This window comes from Anolis sagrei, chromosome 4, assembly GCF_037176765.1.
Source record: "Anolis sagrei isolate rAnoSag1 chromosome 4, rAnoSag1.mat, whole genome shotgun sequence".
Classification (NCBI taxonomy): Eukaryota; Metazoa; Chordata; class Lepidosauria; order Squamata; family Dactyloidae; genus Anolis; species Anolis sagrei.
The window spans coordinates 206,165,301-206,186,387 of record NC_090024.1 but is presented as its reverse complement, the minus strand read 5'-3'; the positions used below and the strand labels follow the sequence as shown (position 1 = coordinate 206,186,387).

Below are 21,087 nucleotides of genomic sequence, written 5' to 3'. Positions count from 1 at the left end.
CTATTATCACATGGCAATAAAGACTTTTATGTCCCAGAAAAGCCCTTGAAAGTTGTTTTAATGAGTAGTCTCATGTAGTAACAGGGTAAATTTATAGTCCTACCAAAAAAGGTGATATTTGGGAACCAAAGTTGGATCAAGATTCTTTGAGTAAAGGTTGCTTACCTGAAACTGTAGCTCTTTAAGTGGTCCTCTGTGAATTCATACAAATCAGCTAGTTATAAACAGGTCCAAGAAAGGAAGGTGAGACATCCAGACTCTCAGAGCACAAAGCAGATGGCTTACAGAGTCTGTCTCCCCTCTCTGCCGTTGTCACACACATTCTGGATGTGGCACACAGATCATCTGCTCAGCATTCCTATGCTTGTAAGTGGACTAAGTTCCTTGAATTCCTCAAGTCAAAAGTTTCACTCCAGAGGCACAGATTGCATGTATGTTGGACATGTTATTCCACTTGTTGGATAAGGGTTTGTCATCATTTTGTCAGCTGCCTCTTGGCATTTCCAATGCCTTGGCAAGTCTTTGTGTGTCCAGGACCCTCCAGTTAAAACCTTTTTGAAGGGATATAAAAATGTACACTCACCTATAGTTGGACCTACTGCTCAATGAAGCCTATCTAAGAGACCATTCGAGCCTATGGCCTCATGTGATCTAAGATTAGTAACTTGGAAGATGATATTCCTTCTGGTAGTCATTTCGCTACAAGAGTCACTGATTTCTGTGTTTTACAGATTGGTCAATGAATCCTACCACTGATCTCGCTCATTCTTCCAAATGATTTCTTTTCAACCTGTCTGTTAACAGAGGCAAAACAGACTTGCAGATGTATTGGACTTCATATAAAAATATTTATAAGATTTCAAATTAATACATTAAGTCTTCCTCAAGAATTGTGTACCATAGCACCATGCTGAGTGACTGTTTTACCCATCTGTATCATTTTTACATCACACAGACATGAAGATCCAAGACCACACTAAATGACAAAACTTCAGTGATCTTGAGCAAGTCACTCTCTCAGCCTCAGAGGAAAGCAAAGCCAAACCCAATCTCAATGCATCTTCAGATAACTTTGCTTTAGGGTTGCGATAAACCAGAAATGACTAGAAAGCACGTAATAACATTTCTCCCTACTAGATGGACAAAGCCAGTGGGGAGAAAGCAAGGTTTCCTTTTCTGTTGAAAAAGTACCTGACTCAGAAATCCTCTAGAAAGCTAGCCAGGTAGAAAGAATTCCTCCAATTACCTAAATAAGAAAACTGGCATGATTCCTTGGTGTTAGGAAAGTACAAAAGCAGCCTGTGATATAGACAAGAAACAGTTATATCACATTTATATGTGGGCCCAATGAAAGTGAAAAGGGTAAAGAGTCACTTTACTACCTCTGAGGATGCTTGCCATAGATGCAGGCGAAACGTCAGGAGAAATGCCTCTAGAACATGGCCATAAAGCCCGAAAAAACCTACAACAACCCAGTGATTCTGGCCATGAAAGCCTTCGGCAATACGGTAAAGAGACAGTTACTGCAATAAGTAGGCTGGAGCCAGATTTAGATGTTTTTGAAATAAATATGGCAAATACTAATGACCAAATTACCTTACTGATTTTAATGGTTTTACTCTAAGCATGATTAATTCTGGGTGCAACCCAGTATTAATCTATATACAAGTTTAATTAACAGCTGATATTTGGAAGGACTGAGACAGCTGCATGTATACATGTGCGCGCATACACAAGTGGCACTGGGGTGTAAGGGAAGCTTAGATCTCCCTTCCACAAGGCATTTATAGCATCTTCTCTGGCTGAGGATTGATTCTGCTGGGAAACATAATGCAAGAGGAAGAGTTTTCTTGCTAGCAGTCTAGCAGCAGCAATTGATAGTTTGCATTTTGGGGGGTATCTAGAGGCAGGATGTTAGAGGATGGCAGGCAGAAACTGGTTGCCCACATTTGATTACCAGAATAGGAAAACCTGGTATCATTGTAATTAGTAATTTCCTAACACTAAGCAATCTGAAATAAATTTCTATAAATTTAGTTCTAAGGACTACTTTGTCTTTCCCCCAAGACAGTTAGTGAGCTGCATCCTTAAGACCCCGAAGTGTCCCTATGTAAGAAAAAGTTAATCCTGTATTATCTGATGTTTTCTTACACAGAACTAGAATGAGGAATGCTTAAAACACTAGAATCTTTCAGCTATCAACATCATTCTACCATATCAGTAGTATCAGAACTTTTAATCTTTCTACCTTCATTCACTTTCAAAGGAGAATATAGGATAACTTTAATTAACAATAGAAAAAAATCAGTTGAATTTCCCCTCAGATCATAAAACGTAGTAAGTGTTTATGTAACTTCATTACAACAGTTTTCTTCACACTTGTGATCAAATATGCACAGGCTGGACTATCAAGTTCAGTCATTTATGTCGATAGTATAGAATATATTCTAAAAATAAAATTAAGTTCCTGAAGGTTTTTTTTCCAGTTCATATTATGTAAATTACTTGGGATGTCTCAGAAGTGTGAAGAGGGGAACTGTGGATGCCACCAATCGAAAAGACGCACACTATGCACAGGGTCCATTACGATTTGCACTCCATGGTCAAATCTTTGTTTCTTGCCACTCCAAACTGGGGAATCGTGGAAAACCATCTTCACTCTGTGATGCCTCATATCAGTGCTTACATTTATTGTGAACTGCCAGGGAAACAAAATCAGAGGTCCCCTTAAGATCAACGTACTAATTTGAAAGAGAATGCATTAATTTCATTCAGTCCTATTAGAAGTCAATGGTATTTTAAAGAAATTGGTTTTCTACAAGAGCTGGACTTGGAACATATTTTGAGTTAAGATACATTACAAGCTTGTCTTTTCACATAGTTTTACCATAAGGTAATAATAATAATAATAATAATAATAATAATAATAATAATAATAATAATAATAATCTTATAGTCCACCCTATGTCCCCTAAGGGGACTCAGGGAGGTTTCCATGCAAAAAAAGTGGCAAACATTCAATGTCATTAATGAAAACACACACACCAAATCAAACCAATAATAGAACATCAATGTAACTTATAATAACTAGCCAAAGTAAATGAATTAAAACAACATAAATTAATTAATAAAAGCATAATAAAATCTCATTTAGTACAGTAACATCATAATAAAAATCTGACCGCTAAAGTGCATTGAAATTATGGGATGGTTTACAATCACCAATAGAACCAGGGTGGGTTTCCAGCATCCAATGAGGTTATATTAAGATGCTTTAGTCCTCCTCTCAAAATCTTTACCTTGAGGTAAAGAACTATAAGCCTATAGCGAATCCTGAAATCAGGATCACTAGATCATCAGCTCTGCTAATATGGCTTTTAGGGCCCTTCCAGACAGGCCCTATATCCTAGGATCTGATCCCAGATTTTCTGCATTAAACTGGATTATATGACTCCCCACTCCCAGATAATCTGGGATAAACAGAAAACCTGGGATCAGATCCTGGGTTATAGGGCCTATCTGAAAGGGTCCTTAGGTATTCTAAAATTTTAGCTGTACATATTGATAGTCTCTTTACTTACCATTAATTTTCAACAGTAAAAAGAACCTTCCTTATTTGAACTTCAGAAGTATATGCAGTGACTATCCTCAATCCATGAAGTTTAGAATTCATGAGGAAAACCTACTCTATCTCTATACATCGAATAGACAGCATTTCTATTCTAGCAAGACTGGTAAAATATTGTTTTGTGGATAGCTTTACAGACTCGGATATAAGTATGCAGCTCTAGCACTTACCAAGGTAACTGTCATGCCCATCACTATAGGAATATATATAAAGTCAAGGGTAGTGATCTGCAGTAGGCAGCAGTCTTGGTCAGGGTTTATGTGGACATCTTCATATCGGAGAGGTGGCTGGAGACGTTTCAAACAGGTATTCTTGAACTTCGGAGCCTGAAACGAAACACTCTAGTTTCATTCAATTTACTGGAAACTGATGACATGTTTACCAATTTCACACCTGAAGATTTTTCCTACAGACTCAAATTTGGGAACAAAGTGGGCACATGCTATGGCAGGAGAATTTATAAGACTGGTTTTGACAGATTATGATGGGCTAAAACCCATTTGTTCCCTGCCCTATAGACATTTCTTGACTCTTTGAAGCTTTGTATGTAAAGAATCTGCAGCAGTAGCCACACTAATATAAATAAATATTTAGTTTTCATACCTGCCTTTGTAATTTGAAGCTGAATTCCCACCGTGAAGACTGTTGCTCAACCCTTCTTGACCAGAAAAGCAGACACTGAAACACCAAAGAAAAATACTTGCAACATGAAGACTTAAATTACTGTATGTAACCCATATGTCATCTCAGTAAAATCTGATGAACTTACTTCCGAAAGGTCAGCATTAGAAAAATTAATGGAAGATTTAACAAACTGATATACTGTATATACTCGAGTATAAGCCGACCTGAATGTAAGCCGAGGCACCTCATTTTACCACAAAAAACTGGGAAAATGCCTCGAGTATAAGCCGGGGGTGCGAAATGCAGGAACTACTGGTAAATTTCAAAATAAAATTACATTAATTGAGGCATCAGTAGGTTAAATGTTTTTGAATATCTACATAAAACCGTAATTTAGGATAAGACTGTCCAACTCTGATTAAACCATTATTCTAACCATCTTCAACGTAAATGTGTTACATACCCTTTCAATAATAGAGTAAAATAATATATGCAATAAAATAGTAATAGAGTAAAGTAATGTAAATGTAATAATAGCAATAATAATACAGAAAAAATAAATGTAGCAATAATAATAATAATAACCCAGCAAAAAATTTAAAAAATTGATGCGATGATATTTATTTATCTATTATTTACAGTATTTATATACTGCTTTTCTCACCCCTGGGGGGACTCAAAGCTGTTTACACAAAATTAACGGCAAAATTCAATGCATTACATACATAAACCAAAACTCAAACCAACAACATATAACTAGGCATAAAATCAATAGGACAATTCACCATAAGATAAGATAAAAGGACATTTAAAGCATGAAATATAAGAATTGAAACACCTAATAAAAGCATTAAAATCACATTATCCAACTCGTGTAAGCCAAGGGGAGCTTTTTCAGCCTAAATAGAGGGCTGAAAAACCCGGCTTATAGTCGAGTATTTATGATACTGGTTTGAAAATTACAGTCACTTTATTTTTATTATGCTGTAATGTTAATTTTCTTCAACAAAAAAAAATTGAAAAAACGTTTTTTATGATAGAAATTTTCATAAATATTCTGGGAGTTCTTGATGTGTTGTTGGGCTTGGCCTCATGTAAGCCGTCCTGAGTCCCCTTGGGGAGATGGTGGTGGGGTATAAATAAAGTTATTATTATTATTATGAATGTGTAGCTACGCACAACAGCCTTTCATACCAATTTATGGAACAGTTCCTAGAAAGTTCATCTTTTGACTTTTATCTGCACTTCGGATGCAAGAAACAAGTTTTTTAATATAATTTTATTATTTGTCTGTAACCTGGTAAGATTGGTTCCCATCTTATCTCTTTACATGTATCTGCAACCTTTCACACAAATCCCAAGAAATAGGATACAAATATAATCAATATGTTTGCAGAGTTCCTGTTCTAAACACACAAACAGGCAAGGGGAAATAAAACAATAGCACTGTGGTGTAATTTGAATGAACTTTTCTGCTGCCATTGGATAGGGAAAGTTTAGATTAGCAGGTTATACATTATGCTAACAACACCGGCTTTTCGGCTTAGAAATGGAGATGAGCACAACCCCTCAGGGCCGGACACAACTAGACTTAATATCAGGGGAAACCTTTACTTAGCAGAGCCTTTCTTTCAGTCTTATGCACTACACATACAAGAGTCTTCAACAACAATATATTATGTGCTACACATACAAGAGTCTTCAACAGCAATACATTTATTCTAAGCAGGCTTTATAAAGAACACAGATCCAAATTAAGTAATTAAGTTCAAAGCCTCAGAAGAAAGAATTGGCAAACCTTTTCAAGACAAACCTCGCCAAGAAAAAGCTGAGAGAAGCTTGCCTTAGGGTCGTCATAGGTCAAAAACAACATGAAGCTAGATACTTTCATGAAAATGAGCTTGGCAGAAACATGCTCTCTGTACAAAATACTACTTCCAAACATTAGTCACATGGAGGAAAGTAATTTAAGCACATGAGTACCTCCTAATGGGGAGAAGATGTCATCCACATATCAGCTGTCCTACCCTTCAGATGTATACCATGTGGCCTGCTGCTCCCAACAGTGGGGTGTCTTTAAGGACAAACTTCTGCTGACACCACAACGGCTCCAGTGTCCCACAGAAGCTACACTGAGAAAGAGAAAGGGAAATTAAATATAAAAAGCTGAATTCAGTAACCAAAAGGATAAGTTCTTCGTGCCTTGTATGATCAAAGTACATGGTTATCTCCCATTAGTGAGAGAAGATGATAAATGAGGAAAACCAAAAAAGGCTCTATGGCTCCACAGTGCATAAAGGCACTGCTGTACGTACCAAGGCATGGCTTGCACTTTAGCAATGACATAAGAATAATGGCAAATTTCTATGCTTTTAGAATTTAAGCCAAACCATAACAGTTACTGCCATACAGTCTTTTCATATTTAATTTCCTTTCTTAGATTATTATTTACATCTAAAGTATGTACAAATTGTTAGTATCATAAGAAGCATTCACTATGGACACCAAAGCCGTTGTAGTGTGAACAAGAATCCAGAATGCCAATTCTTTCCTGTCTAATGAATAAGGAATTGCCTAGTGCCAAAATGTCCTGCAGTATGAAAACATTGATGGGAATGTAAACTATCTGGAGGAATATTAGTCATACAACACACTTTGGAGGACTGTACAGAAAGAAGTCATGTTACAAGTTTGTGTTTACACAAAAAAAGGAATGTCCTAAATAGGCTGATTTCAATTTTGTCAGGTCAAATGGCAATTGATTATAGATTAAAAGCTCCTAAGAAAACAGAACTATAGCATCAACAAAGAGCGATTCATAAAAGTATCCCCATTAAATGTGAAATCTATCGAAAACAAGATCTAAAGCAGGTTTCTTCACATGCACTGCTCTGCCTTAACAAAAACATATTTACACAGCTGACATTTCTTGTCAAACTTACTTTTGAATTTTTTAGAGTGCTTGGAGTTGTCTCTGGAATAGCTGGGCTTCTGGCTATGTGAGAAACAAAAGGTCTGTACATATGGTATAAAGACCGAATTACACATGCACGAAGGCAGTACATCTTCTCCATTGACTCTGGCTGCAAGCGGATTGGGAGGGTAGCATTCCTATTGTAGTGCCTTAGAGAAAATCAATAAAAACAAATTTAAGACAAATTCTAGGTTTTACATAAAGACTAAGCCAATGCTTGAGTTCATTTTATCTTATGTATTTGTGCAGAGATGTGGTACGCCTAGATACATTTGCTTGTTCTACAACATGACAGGCACAGACCATCATGTGTATGTAGTTAACAGTAGCGTCAGATTTCTATGAATTGTGGTATCAAGATCGTACTGAAAGGGAACAAACCACAGTGTCTTAACAGCTCCTGTCCTGAATAAAAGCATATAGGGTAAAGGTAAAAGAGCAACTACCCTTGCAGATCCAATGTGATCAATGAAGGTCTTCTGTCTGAGAGCTTACAGCTCAGACTTGAACTCAAGGTAGTAAGAGGCAAGCATGTTTCATCTGCAACAAGGAACCTTGTGCCTCCTTTCAAATATTCTGTTATACTGCTAGATTACAAACGGCACTGCCTCTCACACAGGCATTGTCAAGGGTTCCTTTGCAGTAACACGCATCAACTGATGAACAACCAAAATGCAAGTAACCTAACAATGCTCACCACAGCAACATGAAAAACCTGACTGTAAAACCGAACACAGAGCATGAGAAAGCAGAAGAGATGTTAATGTAGTGCTCTGTTTGCTTTTTTCATCTGTTTTGCATAATGAACTATGGTTCTCTTATAAACAACCACGTTTATAACACAAATATCATGCCACCTGAAAATTTGAGGGCTGCCATCTTTACATTTTTTTCTAATTTAAAAGTAAAACACTTTGGAAGAAGCTAGTACTATGCCTGAAATGAAAAACCTGAAATGAAATATACTGTCCTAAATTATTATTTCCCCTAGTTTGCCCTTATATAGCTGACAGAACACAGGTATGTCAGAATGTGATGTCCATGATCATCTACCTATATCTCCACAAACTAGGGTCATTTGTCTGTGCCATATCGTCTTCACTATCCACTGAGGTTTGGTGGAAGGACCCCTTGTGGATATCAAAATCTGTAGATCAGACATGAGCAAACTTTGGCCCTCCAGGTGTTTTAGACATCAACTTCACAATTGTGGGAATTGAAGTCCAAAACACCTGGAGGGCCGAAGTTTGCCCATGTCTGATCTAGATGATCAAGTCCTATTATATACAATGGCGTAGTAAAATGAAGTTTCTTGCATAAAATGGCAAAACCATATTTATACATATTTTAAAACCTTATATGCCTGAATTTGTGGATATGGAGAGCTGACTGTATGTTACATACACAGAAGGGTTACTGGTTCTATTCTTCACAATAAGTGCTCAATAAACATATAGCCATTGAAGCTAGTTTCTCCACTGAACCTGCTTCGAGAAGCAATGTTGCCGCATAAAACACACTGTACACTAGATTGAAAACTTAAAGAAAGTTCAAAAGTCACTTAAAAGAAAATACAACCAAAATGTTCCTCTCACTACTCAGATCTTTATGTAACTTCATGATTCCGCTTTGAAAATAATACAGTTATATCTTTGTACTTTATGGACACCTAAAACACCATTATATAGTTATATCACACATATTCAGATAATCATTTTAACATTTTTTAAACATTTCAGTATATTTCAGGACATAGATTCCATAAATTTAACAACTACTCCACAAAGAATTGTTAAATTGAGGCTCCTTCCACACAGCTGAATAAAATCCCACATTTTCTGCTTTGAACTGAGATATATGTCAGTGTGGACTCAGATAAGCCAGTTCAAAGCAGATATTGTGGGATATTCTGCCTTGATATTCTGGGTTATATGGCTGTGTGGAAGGGCCCTGAGCAGGACATTTCAAACTCCACCAGAAGCACCTATATAGATCCTATTAAACAGCATCTTTACAGGAACATGCTTTAGTTATATCCCATTTGGGTTAGTATAATGTGTTCTATGTGGGGCTTCCTTTAAAAATGTTTGGAAAGCCAAGCTGGTCCAAAGAGCTGGAGCCAGATTGTTAATTGGGATTGGCTACAACAGCTCCACTAGCTTTGCAGCAGGATTCAAAGTTCTGGTGATGACTCATAGAAAGTTCAGGACCAAGTTATTTGAAAGATCATAGGCTGGATTTAACTGCCGTATGATCCAGATTATCAAAGGAGATAACCAAGATAATCTGGTTTTAACTGGATTTTATGAGTTTACACTGCCATGTAATCCAGTTCAAAGCAGATAATCTGGATTTTATACGGCAGTCTAGATCAAGCCATACTCTCCCCTATTAATCTGTCTGTGTATTGAGATCTGTAAAGGCCCTCCTCTTTGTCCCTCACATGCACTTTGATGAGACTGCAGGAGAGGGCCTTCTCATTGACTGCTCCCACAGTCTGGCAGTCTGGCCCCCTGACTAATATCTTTTTCAGCAGGCAGTTAAAAAAATCATTTCATTCCAGCAGGCCTTTGAGAAACAGGCTTTGTATAACGTGCAGGCCTTTTATTTGTTTTAGCTATTTTCAATTGTCAAATTTTGAATGTTGTTCATGTTAACTATTATTTGTTGTAACTGCTGGAAGTTTTCTGAGTTCCAAAGTGGGAAAACCCCACAATATAAATGTAACAAAAGCAAATGTAACAATAGCAACCACTACCGCAATTACCTTTTGTACAGTCTGGTCCAAAAGGCAGCAGTGCAAGTGACAGTCCAAGCTCTTTTACAAATTAGAGAGAAATTCACAGTGTCTTCTGGACGTATGTAGGATGCCAGCATCAACCAAATATCGATAGGATATTCTCTGCCTACCTCTCCATCAGAATTTTCTATATAAAATGAAAGAAAAATGGAATCAGTGGCAACTGCCATATTATCAAGGCTAATTAAAAGAAAACAGGATTGAGAATCATAATGGCTGTTAGACTGTACTTTCCAGCATCTTTAACCAATATAGTCAATAGTAAGAAATTCTGGGAGTAGCAGTCCAACAACATTTGGGAGGGCCAGGTAATTCCCATACTCTTTTTTTTATCACGAAGAAGCGAATTGAGAATAGAGTGCAAGTAACTTCTGGTGTGAGAGAATTGGCTGTCTGCAAGGACACTGCCCAGGGGACATCCAGATGTTTTACCATCCTGTGGGAGGTTTCTCTCATGTCCCTGCATGGGAAGCTGGGGCTGTCTTGCGGCACAAGGGTTTAACCTACTGCACCATCACAGCTCATTCCCATACCCTGCTTCAATAGAATGAGGAACTTGTTTCCTTTTAACACAAAAAGAAACATAAGACTTCATTATCTGATTGGTTCTGATAGAAAATACTCTTCTGCCAACAGGTATTTTGGGAAGGGTAAGAAGCAGGCTTTTGGGAGGTTGGATGGATTGGGCAGATTTTTTGTTGTAAACTGCTCTTTTATTTGTATTTTGGAAGAGGAGGAGGCATACAAATAAAGTTTATTATTATAATATGAGTTTTAAATGCCATTTTAGTGTATTTTAATTCTGTTTTTAGCACACTGTTATTTAATTGTTTTTTAACTTTTGTATCGCACCTTTTAAACTTGTTTAGTGTGGAATGTTAGCCGCCTTGAGTCCCCACGGGGAGAAAGGTGAGGAATAAATAAAGATAATAACAATAATAATACTAGAGCAAGATAAGAAATTCTGTTTCAGTTATGTTGTCACATTATGAAATGAAAATTTAATGCTTCAAGATTTTTATACAGTGGAATGAAGAGTTTGGAATGAATGCCTCTACACTGGCTGATAATGTAAGAACCTGGAAGCTCTTGGAACAGAAGCACGCTCACAAAGGCTAATCTTTGGATACAGCTTTATTCCGTTTTACCATAGGCATAAGAAAGACAATTCTGAAGGTTTTCCCACCAACCCCCTGTGTATATAATTCTCCAGTCCCACCCCCTCTACTGGTTACATTCCAATCCCACAGTGGCTATCCTACAGTTTCGTTTTCTCATAAGGCCAGGTGGCCTCATCTATATTGTGCCCCCATCCATCCTCTCAGCCTCCCCCTCTTCACATGATGTGGGGGTGGGGACAGATCAGCTAGTTCCAAGCTAGTACGGACATCCTGACAGATGCAAATGTTTTCTAAAATATATTATAAATCAAAAACATGATTTTTATTTACAAGCAAGGGTGCAGATTAATTATTAAATTGCAAGATGGGAAGAAAAGCAACTTTATTTTTCAAAATATTTCTGTGTTTCTATCAGATTTTTCTTTCCTTTAATTAGTGCAAGGCATTATATACAGGTTTATCCCTTTTTTTCTTTAAAGCACCCCATGAGGTAGCTAAATGGCTAGGGCAAATTTCATCACCAAGCAGGGATTTGAATCTAGAACTTCCAAGGGAAAATCAAAAGTAGCATTTGATCTCTTTGCCAGATAGCAATAATGAAGCAAAGAAGTCTGCATACCAATAAATAAATACAAGAAATATCTGAAGATGTTTTGTTGATATGGTTAACTTGCAGTTCTCCAGATATTGTTGGGAATACAACTTTTATCATCCTTCCCCACTGGCTATGCTGAATGGGGAAGATAGGAGTTGCAGAACAATCTCCAAAAAAAGATCACATGGCCCACATCTTAGTTATATGATGCACCGACAGGACACAATCAAGAAGCAATGAGTCTAAGGGCCCTTCGAGGGAGGCCCTATATCTCAGGATCTGATCCCAGGCTTTCTGTTTATCCCAGATTATCTGGCAGTGTGGACTCATATAATGCATCTTAAAGTGGAAAACCTGGGATCAGATCCTGGAATATAAGACCTGTCTGAAAGGGCCCAAGATATATGTTCACAGGAGAATTTCCTACAAACTGATTCCAACTCTTACCTTTACACCTCTTGCTTTTCTTTTTTCTAGACGATACTCTATCATTAATGGAATCCTTAGAATCCACTTCATCGCTACTGCCACAGGACTCTGCCACTGATAATACTTCATCACTAGGTACGCAAGATGCTTCCAAACCACAGAATGATTTCACTAGAAACACAAAGAAACATAATCCTGATCTGGTAATTTATTTCACTTACTTATACCCCGCCCTTCTCACCCCGGGGGGGGGGGGGACTTAAATGGATAGTTAATCAGGAAGGGTTGTTTAATATGGAGGTGACAGAGATAAATTCTGACTAGAGAAAATAGGAAAGAAGAGCTGCACTGAGAAAAGCAAGCTCTTGAACCACTGCATGATGAGGAGCCAAGACTATAACAATGCTACATATAAATCCTAAGGACAGGAGAGACTAATTTCTCCTGTGAAGGACCAGAAGGAAGAAAAATGTAGAAGACTGCAAATGCATGACATTAAGGGGTATAGAACTGTTAAATTTAGAGTTCAAACCTCTCAGGTGAATTCTGTGGCTGTGCTTTCTATTGATACTTCACTACTATGACCAAGCAAAGTAATACTCAAAAAAGCAGAAGGGAATAACAGAATGGCTTGCATAAGCAATTCAAATTTTTTTACAATATGGTTCTAACAGCTCGTTGTTTTTCTTCAGTGGAAGTGCCTAAAGATTTCCTATTTTTTGATTATGACTGCATACACATTTTACAGTCTACTCAAACACACACACACACTATCACTTTCTGATAGAAAGGTACACTTTTTCTAATGGCTTAGGCTGAGAACCACTGCTCTAGACCATGTTTCTTAAGATATCTGATGTGGAGAACTGACTTTTTTTCTTTTCCCAGTGCACAAATGTATCTGCATTGTATTTATGCCCATTGCATATAATAGTTCCTTTATCTCCAGAGAGTGGCAGCTAATGGCTCACAGACTGGCACTAGTCCAGGAACCAACCCAGGCTATAGTCTGGCGCCTCCCACAATTACTCCTTGACGTGGCAGGTTTCGTTTCCTTATACACCAGTGGTTTGCCAACTGAGAGTTTCTGGGCAACTGTTATACAATACTGCATATAACACTTACAGCACATGTTATTTTAAAATGGGCTTTAAGGCATGTTTGAAACCAACCTGCCCAAAACTAACAGTGCCACAATGTATTTGATATTATCTGCCACATGTTACACAATGGCCTTGATTTTAGATGTTTTATAATGAACTGTTATTCAATATACAAAATTATCAACATAAATATTTTAAAGGCCCCCTAGTGGGGCAACGGGTTAAACAGCTGAGCAGCTGAACTTGTTGACCAAAAGGTTGACGGTTTGAATCTGGGGAGTGGAGTGAGCTCCCATTGTTAGCCCCAGCTTCTGCCAACCTAATAGTTTGAAAACATGCAAATGTGAGTAGATCAATACGTACCACTTCTGCAGGAAGGTACCAGCCCTCCATGCAGTCAGGCTGGCCACATGACCTTGGAGGGGTCTACAGACAATGCTGGCTTTTCAGCTTAGAAATGGAGATGAGCATCACACCCCAGAGTCGGACATAACTAGACTTTACCTTTTACTAAATACTTTTTTTAAATGCTGCTACCCTTCACACCCCTGTACTGGCCCTGGATAAGAAGAGGCAGTTATTGCTGGACTTAATCCCCTCTCTCACTGCTATCTCCTTTCCTTGGGTGCATCTACACTGGAGAACAGTGGTATCCAACCTCTGGTTTTCCAGGTGTTTTAGACCCCAGCCCCCAGAATTCCTGAATATTGCATAAGCTAGCCTTCTGGGAGTTGGAGGCACAAACACCTGGAGCACCAGCGGTTGGACGCAACTGCTGTTCAACGCTAAGGGATCCTGGTATTTGTGAGGCACTAGGACAGTGTTTCTCAACCTGGAGGTTAGGACCCCTGGAGGGGGGTTGTGAGGGGTGTCAGAGGGGTCATTAAAGTTAATCAGAAAACACAGTATTTTCTGTTGGTCATGAGGTGTTTGTGTAGGAAGTCTGGCCAAATTCTATCATTGGTAGGGTTCAGAATGCTCTTTGATTGCAGGTGAACTATAAATCCCAGCAACTACAACTCCCACATGTCAAGGTCTATTTTCCCCAAACTCCACCAGTGTTCACATTTTGGCGTATCGAGTAGCTATGCCAAGTTTGTTCCAGGCCCATCATTTTTTGAGTCCACAGTGCTCTCTGGAGGTATAATCATAGAATCATAGAGTTGGATGAGACCTCATGGGCCATCCAGTCCAACCCCCGAAGCAGGAAAATCGCAAAGTACCCCTTAGCCGGAAGAAGGCGAAGATCTTCTCAAACTACAACTCCCAAGATTCTATAGCATTGAGCCATGGCACTGAAGGGTTGCCAAAGTGCATCACTTCTACAGTGTAGATCAGGAATGGGCAAACTGTGGCCCTCCGGGTGTTTTGGACTTCAACTCCCACCATTCCTAACAGCCTCAGGCCCTTTCCTTTCCCCCCTCAGCCGCTTAAGCTGCTGAGGGGGGAAAGGAAGGGGCCTGAGGCTGTTAGGAATGCTGGGAGTTGAAGTCCAAAACACCCAGAGGGCCCACGTTTGCTCATACCTGGTGTAGATGCACCCCAAGTTTCCCTTCCTAGTAAAGTGATGGCAATATATAAAGAAGCGACAAGAGCAAAAAGGGCGGGCAGTGAGGCTCACCTTCCTGCTGGACGGCGTTGGCCACGGCCTTCTTGACGCGCCCGGACTTTACCACAGCGGGGTCCGAGTTGGCGTAGTCAGCCACGGTCACTACAGAGAGAGAGAGAGAGAGAGAGAAAGCAAGCGAGAATGTTCAGGGCCTCTCAGGAGAAGCACAGGGCATTTTTTCCCTCAGGCGCCGCTAGGCCTCGCCGTCACTCACTCACCCCGCTCCAAGCAGACGTCGCCGGCCCGGAACTTGAGGCGCTTCCGGGCCCCTCGCTTGCGCATGGCCGGAGGAAGGGGCGTCGCTACCGGCCGGTCTCGGGGCGCCATCCCCGCGCCGGCCTGGGAGCCGCGAAACCCCATTCGGCGACTCTGAGGAGCAGGCCAGGGGCCATCCCGGCTCCGGCCGGTGCCACGGACTCACGTTCAGGCAACTCTCGCGAGAAGAGGGGAACATCTCGGGGGCCCAGCGGGACTCACTGAGTCGGCGCTGGCGGAGAGAGACGTCATCAGTGGTGGCCGAGGGAGTGTGGCGGCTGGGAGCTCTTTACACAAGGGTTGTTGTAGGTTTTTTCGGGCTGTACGGGCATGTTCTAGAGGCATTCTCTCCTGACGTTTCGCCTGCATCTGTGGCAAGCATCCTCAGAGGTAGTGAGGTCTGTTGGAACTAGGAAAATGGGTTTATATTTCTGTGGAATGACCAGGGTGGGAGAATGGACTCTTGTCTGTTGGAGCTAGGTGTGAATGTTTCAGCTGACCACCTTGATGGTCTGGCACCTGATGGACACAGCATATTATTTGAGAACACAGAAATGCTGGACCACTCTAACACTATGTCAGATTACACAGAAGAGCCATTGAAATCCACAAGCATGTGGGCAATTTCAACAGAAAGGAAGAAAACATGAAAATGAACAAAATCTGGCTACCAATTTTAAAAAACTCTAAAATTACAACAGCAAAACAACAGAGAGGAAACAATCAAGGACATCTAATCACCTCTCAACAAAAGATTGCCCTAGGCACTGCCAGGCCATCAAATGCTAATCAAGGTGGTCAGTTGAAATATTCACACCTAGCTCCAGCAGACAAGAGTCCTTTGTTCCACCCTGGTCATTCCACATTCCTCGTTCCAACAGACCTCACTACCTTTGAGGATGCTTGCCATAGATGCAGGCGAAACGTCAGGAGAGAATGCCTCTAGAACATGGCCATATAGCCTGAAAAACCCTACAACAACCCAGTGATTCTGGCCATGAAAGCCTTCGACAATATCTTTACACAAACTCTCTCGTTTTTGTCTTACTTGACAGTTGATGCGAATCATGAACCAGGGTGAGTCCACACTATTGAATAAATGCAGTTTGACACCACTTTTACTGCCCAACGCTATGGAATCACAGGGGATGTAGTTTTAAAAAGTATTTAGGGCAGGTATGGGCAAACTTCAGCCCTCCCAAGTGTTTTGGACTTCAACTCCCACAATTCCTAAGAGCCGTAGTTCCAAATTTGATCAGTATGCAATTGGTATATTGATGAGAGAGTATTTTAAAGGGAGTTAGAGCCAGAAAACTAGGACGCGGAACAATGGCTTCAAACTACAAGAAAGGAGATTCCATTTGAACTTCCTGACTGAGAGCTGTTCAGCAGTGGAACTCTCTGCCCCGGAGTGTGATGGAGGCTCCTTCTTTGGAAGCTTTTAAACAGAGGCTGGATGACCATCTGTCGGGGGTGCTTGAAAGCAGTTTTCTTGCTTCTTGGCAGGGGTTGGACTGGATGGCCCATGAGGTTAAATGGCTATGTAGAAGGGCCTTCAATCACCAACTCTATGATTCTATGCATGGGCAAACTTCGGCCCTCCAGGAGTTTTGGACTTCAACTCCCACAATTCGTAACAGCCATAGTTCCAAATTAAAACTCTTTGTTGATCAGTATACAATTGTTATAGGGATGGGGAAGTATATGAAAGGGAGTTAGAGCCAGGCCCGATCTGCACTGATCATTTAATGCAGTTTCAGACTAATACTGAAGTAAGTCGTTTCGCTGTGCAAATGACTACATAGAAAATCCTGGAACTCATTTGAGTCTGTTAGGAATTGTGGAAGTTGAAGTCCAAAACACCAGGAGGGCCGAAGTTTGCTCATGCCTGATTTAGGCTTTCCTGTCACACAATGCTGGTGCCTCACCAAACTAAAATTCGCAAGATGCCATTGCATGGAGCCATGGTTATTTAAACAGTGTCAAATTGCATTCGCTCTACAAGGTAGATGCACCCCTGATCTCTGCTTGCTTCTTATCTTGAGCAAATCATTCTCAGTCTACTCCATTTAACAGGATTATTAAGAGGATCAAGTGAGATGCCCTTTAGGTTGTCCTGAGCGCCTTAGGAGGAGGATGGGCTGTTAATATCTTAATGGACTTTTCGTTGTTGTGTGGCTTCATATCGTTTCCCACTTACGACAACCCAATCTAAGGTTTTCTTGGCAAAATTTATTCAAATGGGGTTGCCTTTGCTTTCTTTTGAGGCTGGGAGAATATGACTTGCCTATGATCCCTGAGTGAGTCTCCATGGCCAATTGGTGATTGAAGGCCCTTCTACATAGCCATTTAACCGAGAATATCAAGGCAGATAATCCACAATATCTGATTTGAACTGAGTTATCTGAGTCCACATTGCCATATAACACAGTTCAGTGCAGATAATGTGAGATTTTATACAGCTTTGTGGAAGGGGTCTGAGACACTGGTTTTCCAGAGACTAACACACACTGGGGTCTCATCTGCACTGACTATTTAATAAAATTTAAATGTAATTTAAAACTGCTGCATCTAAACAAGAAACTCCCACAAAACCACCCAAAAGAAAGCCCTTCATGCACATTGGTTTGTGGTTTCTGTAATCACCATCTGGGTCTCAAATTGGTTCCAGGATTTTCTATGCAGTCATTTGCACAATGAAACCAGTTGCAACTGCATTAAAGGGTCAGTGCAGATAGGACCTGGCTCTGACTCCCTTTCATGTACTTCCTTATCCTTATAGCAATTGCATACTGATAAACAAAGAGCTTTATTTGGAACTTAGGGCCTTTCTACAAAACCATATAACCCAGAACATCAAGGCAGATAATCCACAATATCTGCTTTGAACTGGATGATCTGAGTCCACAGCGCCATACAATACAGTTCAATGTGGATTTTATACAGCTGTGTGGAAGGGGCCTTAGTGAGAATTTTCTTGGCTCCACCATGTAACCACTGTTGGTTGCAGGTACATGATTTTCTGGGGTTACTTTACATTATTTTCTGCCTCTGACTATAAAAAGAATTAGAATCTCTTCCAGTCTTCTAAGATTTTTAAGTAGAGTTTTGGGTGCAGATTCTTTGGGCCACACATTTCAAAGACTTGACAATGGATGACTGATACTTCTGACATGGACAGCTCTAGAAGGCATGGAAAGGTAGGAAATCTTATGAGGCTGTGTGCTCCCCCTAGATAGCTGATGGAGAAAGGGAATCAATGTAGTGAAACTTTTTTTACATGCTCAGTTTGTATATATGTGTGTGTGAATTAAAGCTATTATCACATATTTACATCCATAGTGAGATTGTTTTTATGGAAACTGAACCCTGGGTGAGTGTTTGGTCCCTGTAAGTTCTCTTAATTTGGAAGTGAGCTGTGTGTGGTAAACACTATTGTCATATATTTGGAACATTTCTGTGTCACTTTTTAGTTCAAAAGAGTTTTCAGGTTACAAAAAAATAATAAAAAAGAATAAAACAACATGTAAATGTAAATTAAGACAGTAAATTGGATGCAGCATAAAAATAATTAATAAAGAAGCTCGGATAAATAAAAAGGTTTTTGTCAAATACTGAAATACAACAGCTTAGTCCTGGGCCAGCCTCCACGTGGAATAAATTTGAGAAATGTGGCATAATAAATGAACAAATCATCTTTCCTATTCCCATCTCACATGGACCTTAGTACATTGGAAGAGTCTCTGGAGTAATAATTAATGGAATGGCAAATTTATATGGAAAAAGATGGCGCTTCAGACAAAAAACATGCAGGGCATATATGATGATCAGATCTGAACTGACTATGGGTTCATCTACCACTGACCACTTAGGTGGGTGTGTACTCAGATCAGTCCCACAGTGGCTAAATGCTTTACAGGGTTGATTGAGCTTAACCTGGGCAAGGCTGCCTTAACAGGGCCTTATCCAAGGGTTAGCTAGGCCAGGGGAAAGACCAAATCCTGACCCAGAATAAAGGCTTTCCCCAAACTTTAGGGCTGTCTTTGTATCATGTAGTTTATAACTGGAACCGGCTGTATCTGTCTTGTCTGTCATCCGGGCTAAGATGGCCTGGGGATGCAGGATGGTATCCCCATGTGCCACAGCCTTTGCCAGCCAAGATACCCCACCTAATCTCTTCAATGCTCTGTTGTTGGCCTGAGTACCGACAGAGGGAGGTAGTTTCCCTCCCAGCGCCTTTAGCGGTATGGCACTATGTCTCATGACATCCAGAGTGCCAGGAGGGTGTCTGAGGAAGTTGGGAGAGTCCCTGTCTGACTGCCATGTGGACCCAATTTGGTGTTTGGATACAAGATCAGGCCCACATTAACAATCAGTGCAGAAGGACCCTATGATTGCTGAGGAAAGATAATTTAGGGCTTTAGTGAATGCCAGTTCATTGACAGGAAACAAGGCACACTCTTAAATCCTGGGCATGGTGAAAATAAATGACTGAAAATAAAAATTACTATGATCATGGAATACCAGATGCTAGGTGACAGAAATGGGGATGGACCAGAGGATATTACATAGGAGATTTCAAGAGGCACATGGGCCGTGGGTGAAGCACAGGGGCTGCAGTAGCACAACGGGTAAAATCGTTGACCTGCTGAGCTTGCTGACCTGAGGGTTGGCAGTTCAAATCCATGGGACTGGATGAGCTCCCGCTGTTAGCCCCAGCTCCTGACAACCTAGCAGTTCAAAAACATGCACATGTGAGTAGATCAATAGGTACTACCTCAGCGGAAATGTAAATGCAGTCATGCCGGCCACACGATCTAGGAGGTGTATATGGACAACGCAGGTTCCTCAATTTGGAAATGGTGATGAGCAACTCCTCCAGAGTCGAGATGAGCACCACCTCCTGGAGATGAAAGGGGAAGCCTTTGGCTTTGTCTGTGTATTTGTTTCATTGTTTCTAGGCATTGAATGTTTGCCTGTGTCTGTGTGTGTATGTGTATATATATATATATATATATATGTGTATATATATATGTTGGAATCTGCTCTGTGTCCCCTCAAGGAGATAGGACAGAATATTATTATTATTATTAATAATAATAATAATAATAATAATAACATGGCTAGTCTGTGTGCTGGATTCTCAGTTTGATCCTGGAGGGCTCTTAGGGGCAATCTGTGCTTGCGTTTACTTTGAACCCAAAAATACAACCTCCTTTTGTTGCTGCAACATTCTGCATTCACTCAGGCCCCTTCTACAATGTCCTTATATCCTAGGATCTGACCCCAGATTATCTGTTTATCTCAGATTTTCTGGCAGTGGAGAACTAGATAATCCAGTTCAAAGCAGATAACCAGGGACCAGAAGCGGGGATATAAGGGGCCTCCGAGACACGAGTTCTTGTATATAAATGTCAGAGATGTTTTGGATCTTAGATGCACTCAACTCAGATTTTTACAAATAAATGTGGGACATTCTTTTTCAAATCTTAGGCACTATAAGCTAAACATATTTTGTGTGGCATGAACAGGCTTCGTCATATTTCACCATTCTCTTCTCCAGCTTAGCCTTCGTATTAAATTATAGCCTAATATTTCATACAGCACCATGTATTAAATGTGTATTTATGGAAGTTGGCACTGGCTAATAATTCAGACCTATTCTCTTTTCAACTACAGCTAGAAGTCATGTGTCACAGGCAAATTGGGTAGAAGCCAATTTGTTAGCATCATGTACTCCTTCTGCAGCTACATTTGAGAACAGTGAGCTTTTAGATGTTTATTTGACGAATGTATTGTTATTTTCACAAATATTTACCCTCCATGATTGTTGTGTGTTTTTCCATCACTTTTCTTGTATTTAATTAATTATAACATAAAATCCTATACATACTATCAAGAAGTTAGGTCTGTTTTCTCTAAGTGTGTATATGTGCAGAACTGCATTCA

The 21,087-nt window shown here is 40.1% G+C and overlaps 1 protein-coding gene across 3 annotated transcripts; it reads right to left on the bottom strand.

The window, feature by feature from the left end:
- Nucleotides 1-824: 824 nt before the first annotated feature.
- Nucleotides 825-15,352, bottom strand: TMEM183A (transmembrane protein 183A). Of its 3 annotated transcripts, XM_060772453.2 has the most exons (8): nucleotides 15,102-15,341; nucleotides 14,896-14,985; nucleotides 12,190-12,342; nucleotides 9,994-10,153; nucleotides 7,195-7,375; nucleotides 4,232-4,306; nucleotides 3,799-3,954; nucleotides 825-2,698 (listed from the first exon to the last, which is right to left on the bottom strand). In XM_060772453.2, the coding sequence occupies exons 1-8, from the start codon at nucleotides 15,241-15,243 to the stop codon at nucleotides 2,516-2,518; spliced, it is 1,140 nt and encodes a 379-aa protein (XP_060628436.1). In that variant the 5' UTR covers nucleotides 15,244-15,341; the 3' UTR covers nucleotides 825-2,515. The 3 variants fall into 3 exon arrangements, 2 of the variants coding, with proteins under 2 accessions (XP_060628436.1, XP_060628438.1); XR_009631308.2 differs by lacking the exons at nucleotides 825-2,698; nucleotides 3,799-3,954 and adding an exon at nucleotides 6,236-6,379 and having other exon boundaries at nucleotides 15,102-15,352; XM_060772455.2 differs by lacking the exons at nucleotides 825-2,698; nucleotides 3,799-3,954 and adding an exon at nucleotides 6,236-6,384 and having other exon boundaries at nucleotides 15,102-15,352.
- Nucleotides 15,353-21,087: the final 5,735 nt, after the last annotated feature.

Bases quoted from the DNA above. Each gene is read 5' to 3' on its own strand.
- TMEM183A (XM_060772453.2), bottom strand. From the start codon at position 15,243: ATGGGGTTTCGCGGCTCCCAGGCCGGCGCGGGGATGGCGCCCCGAGAC. The intron at 10,154-12,189 runs GTAAGAGTTGGA...CATTTTATATAG, and splicing joins GAAAAGCAAGAGGTGTAAAG to AAAATTCTGATGGAGAGGTA. The intron at 4,307-7,194 runs GTAAGTTTGACA...TTGGTGTTTCAG, and splicing joins GCACTCTAAAAAATTCAAAA to TGTCTGCTTTTCTGGTCAAG.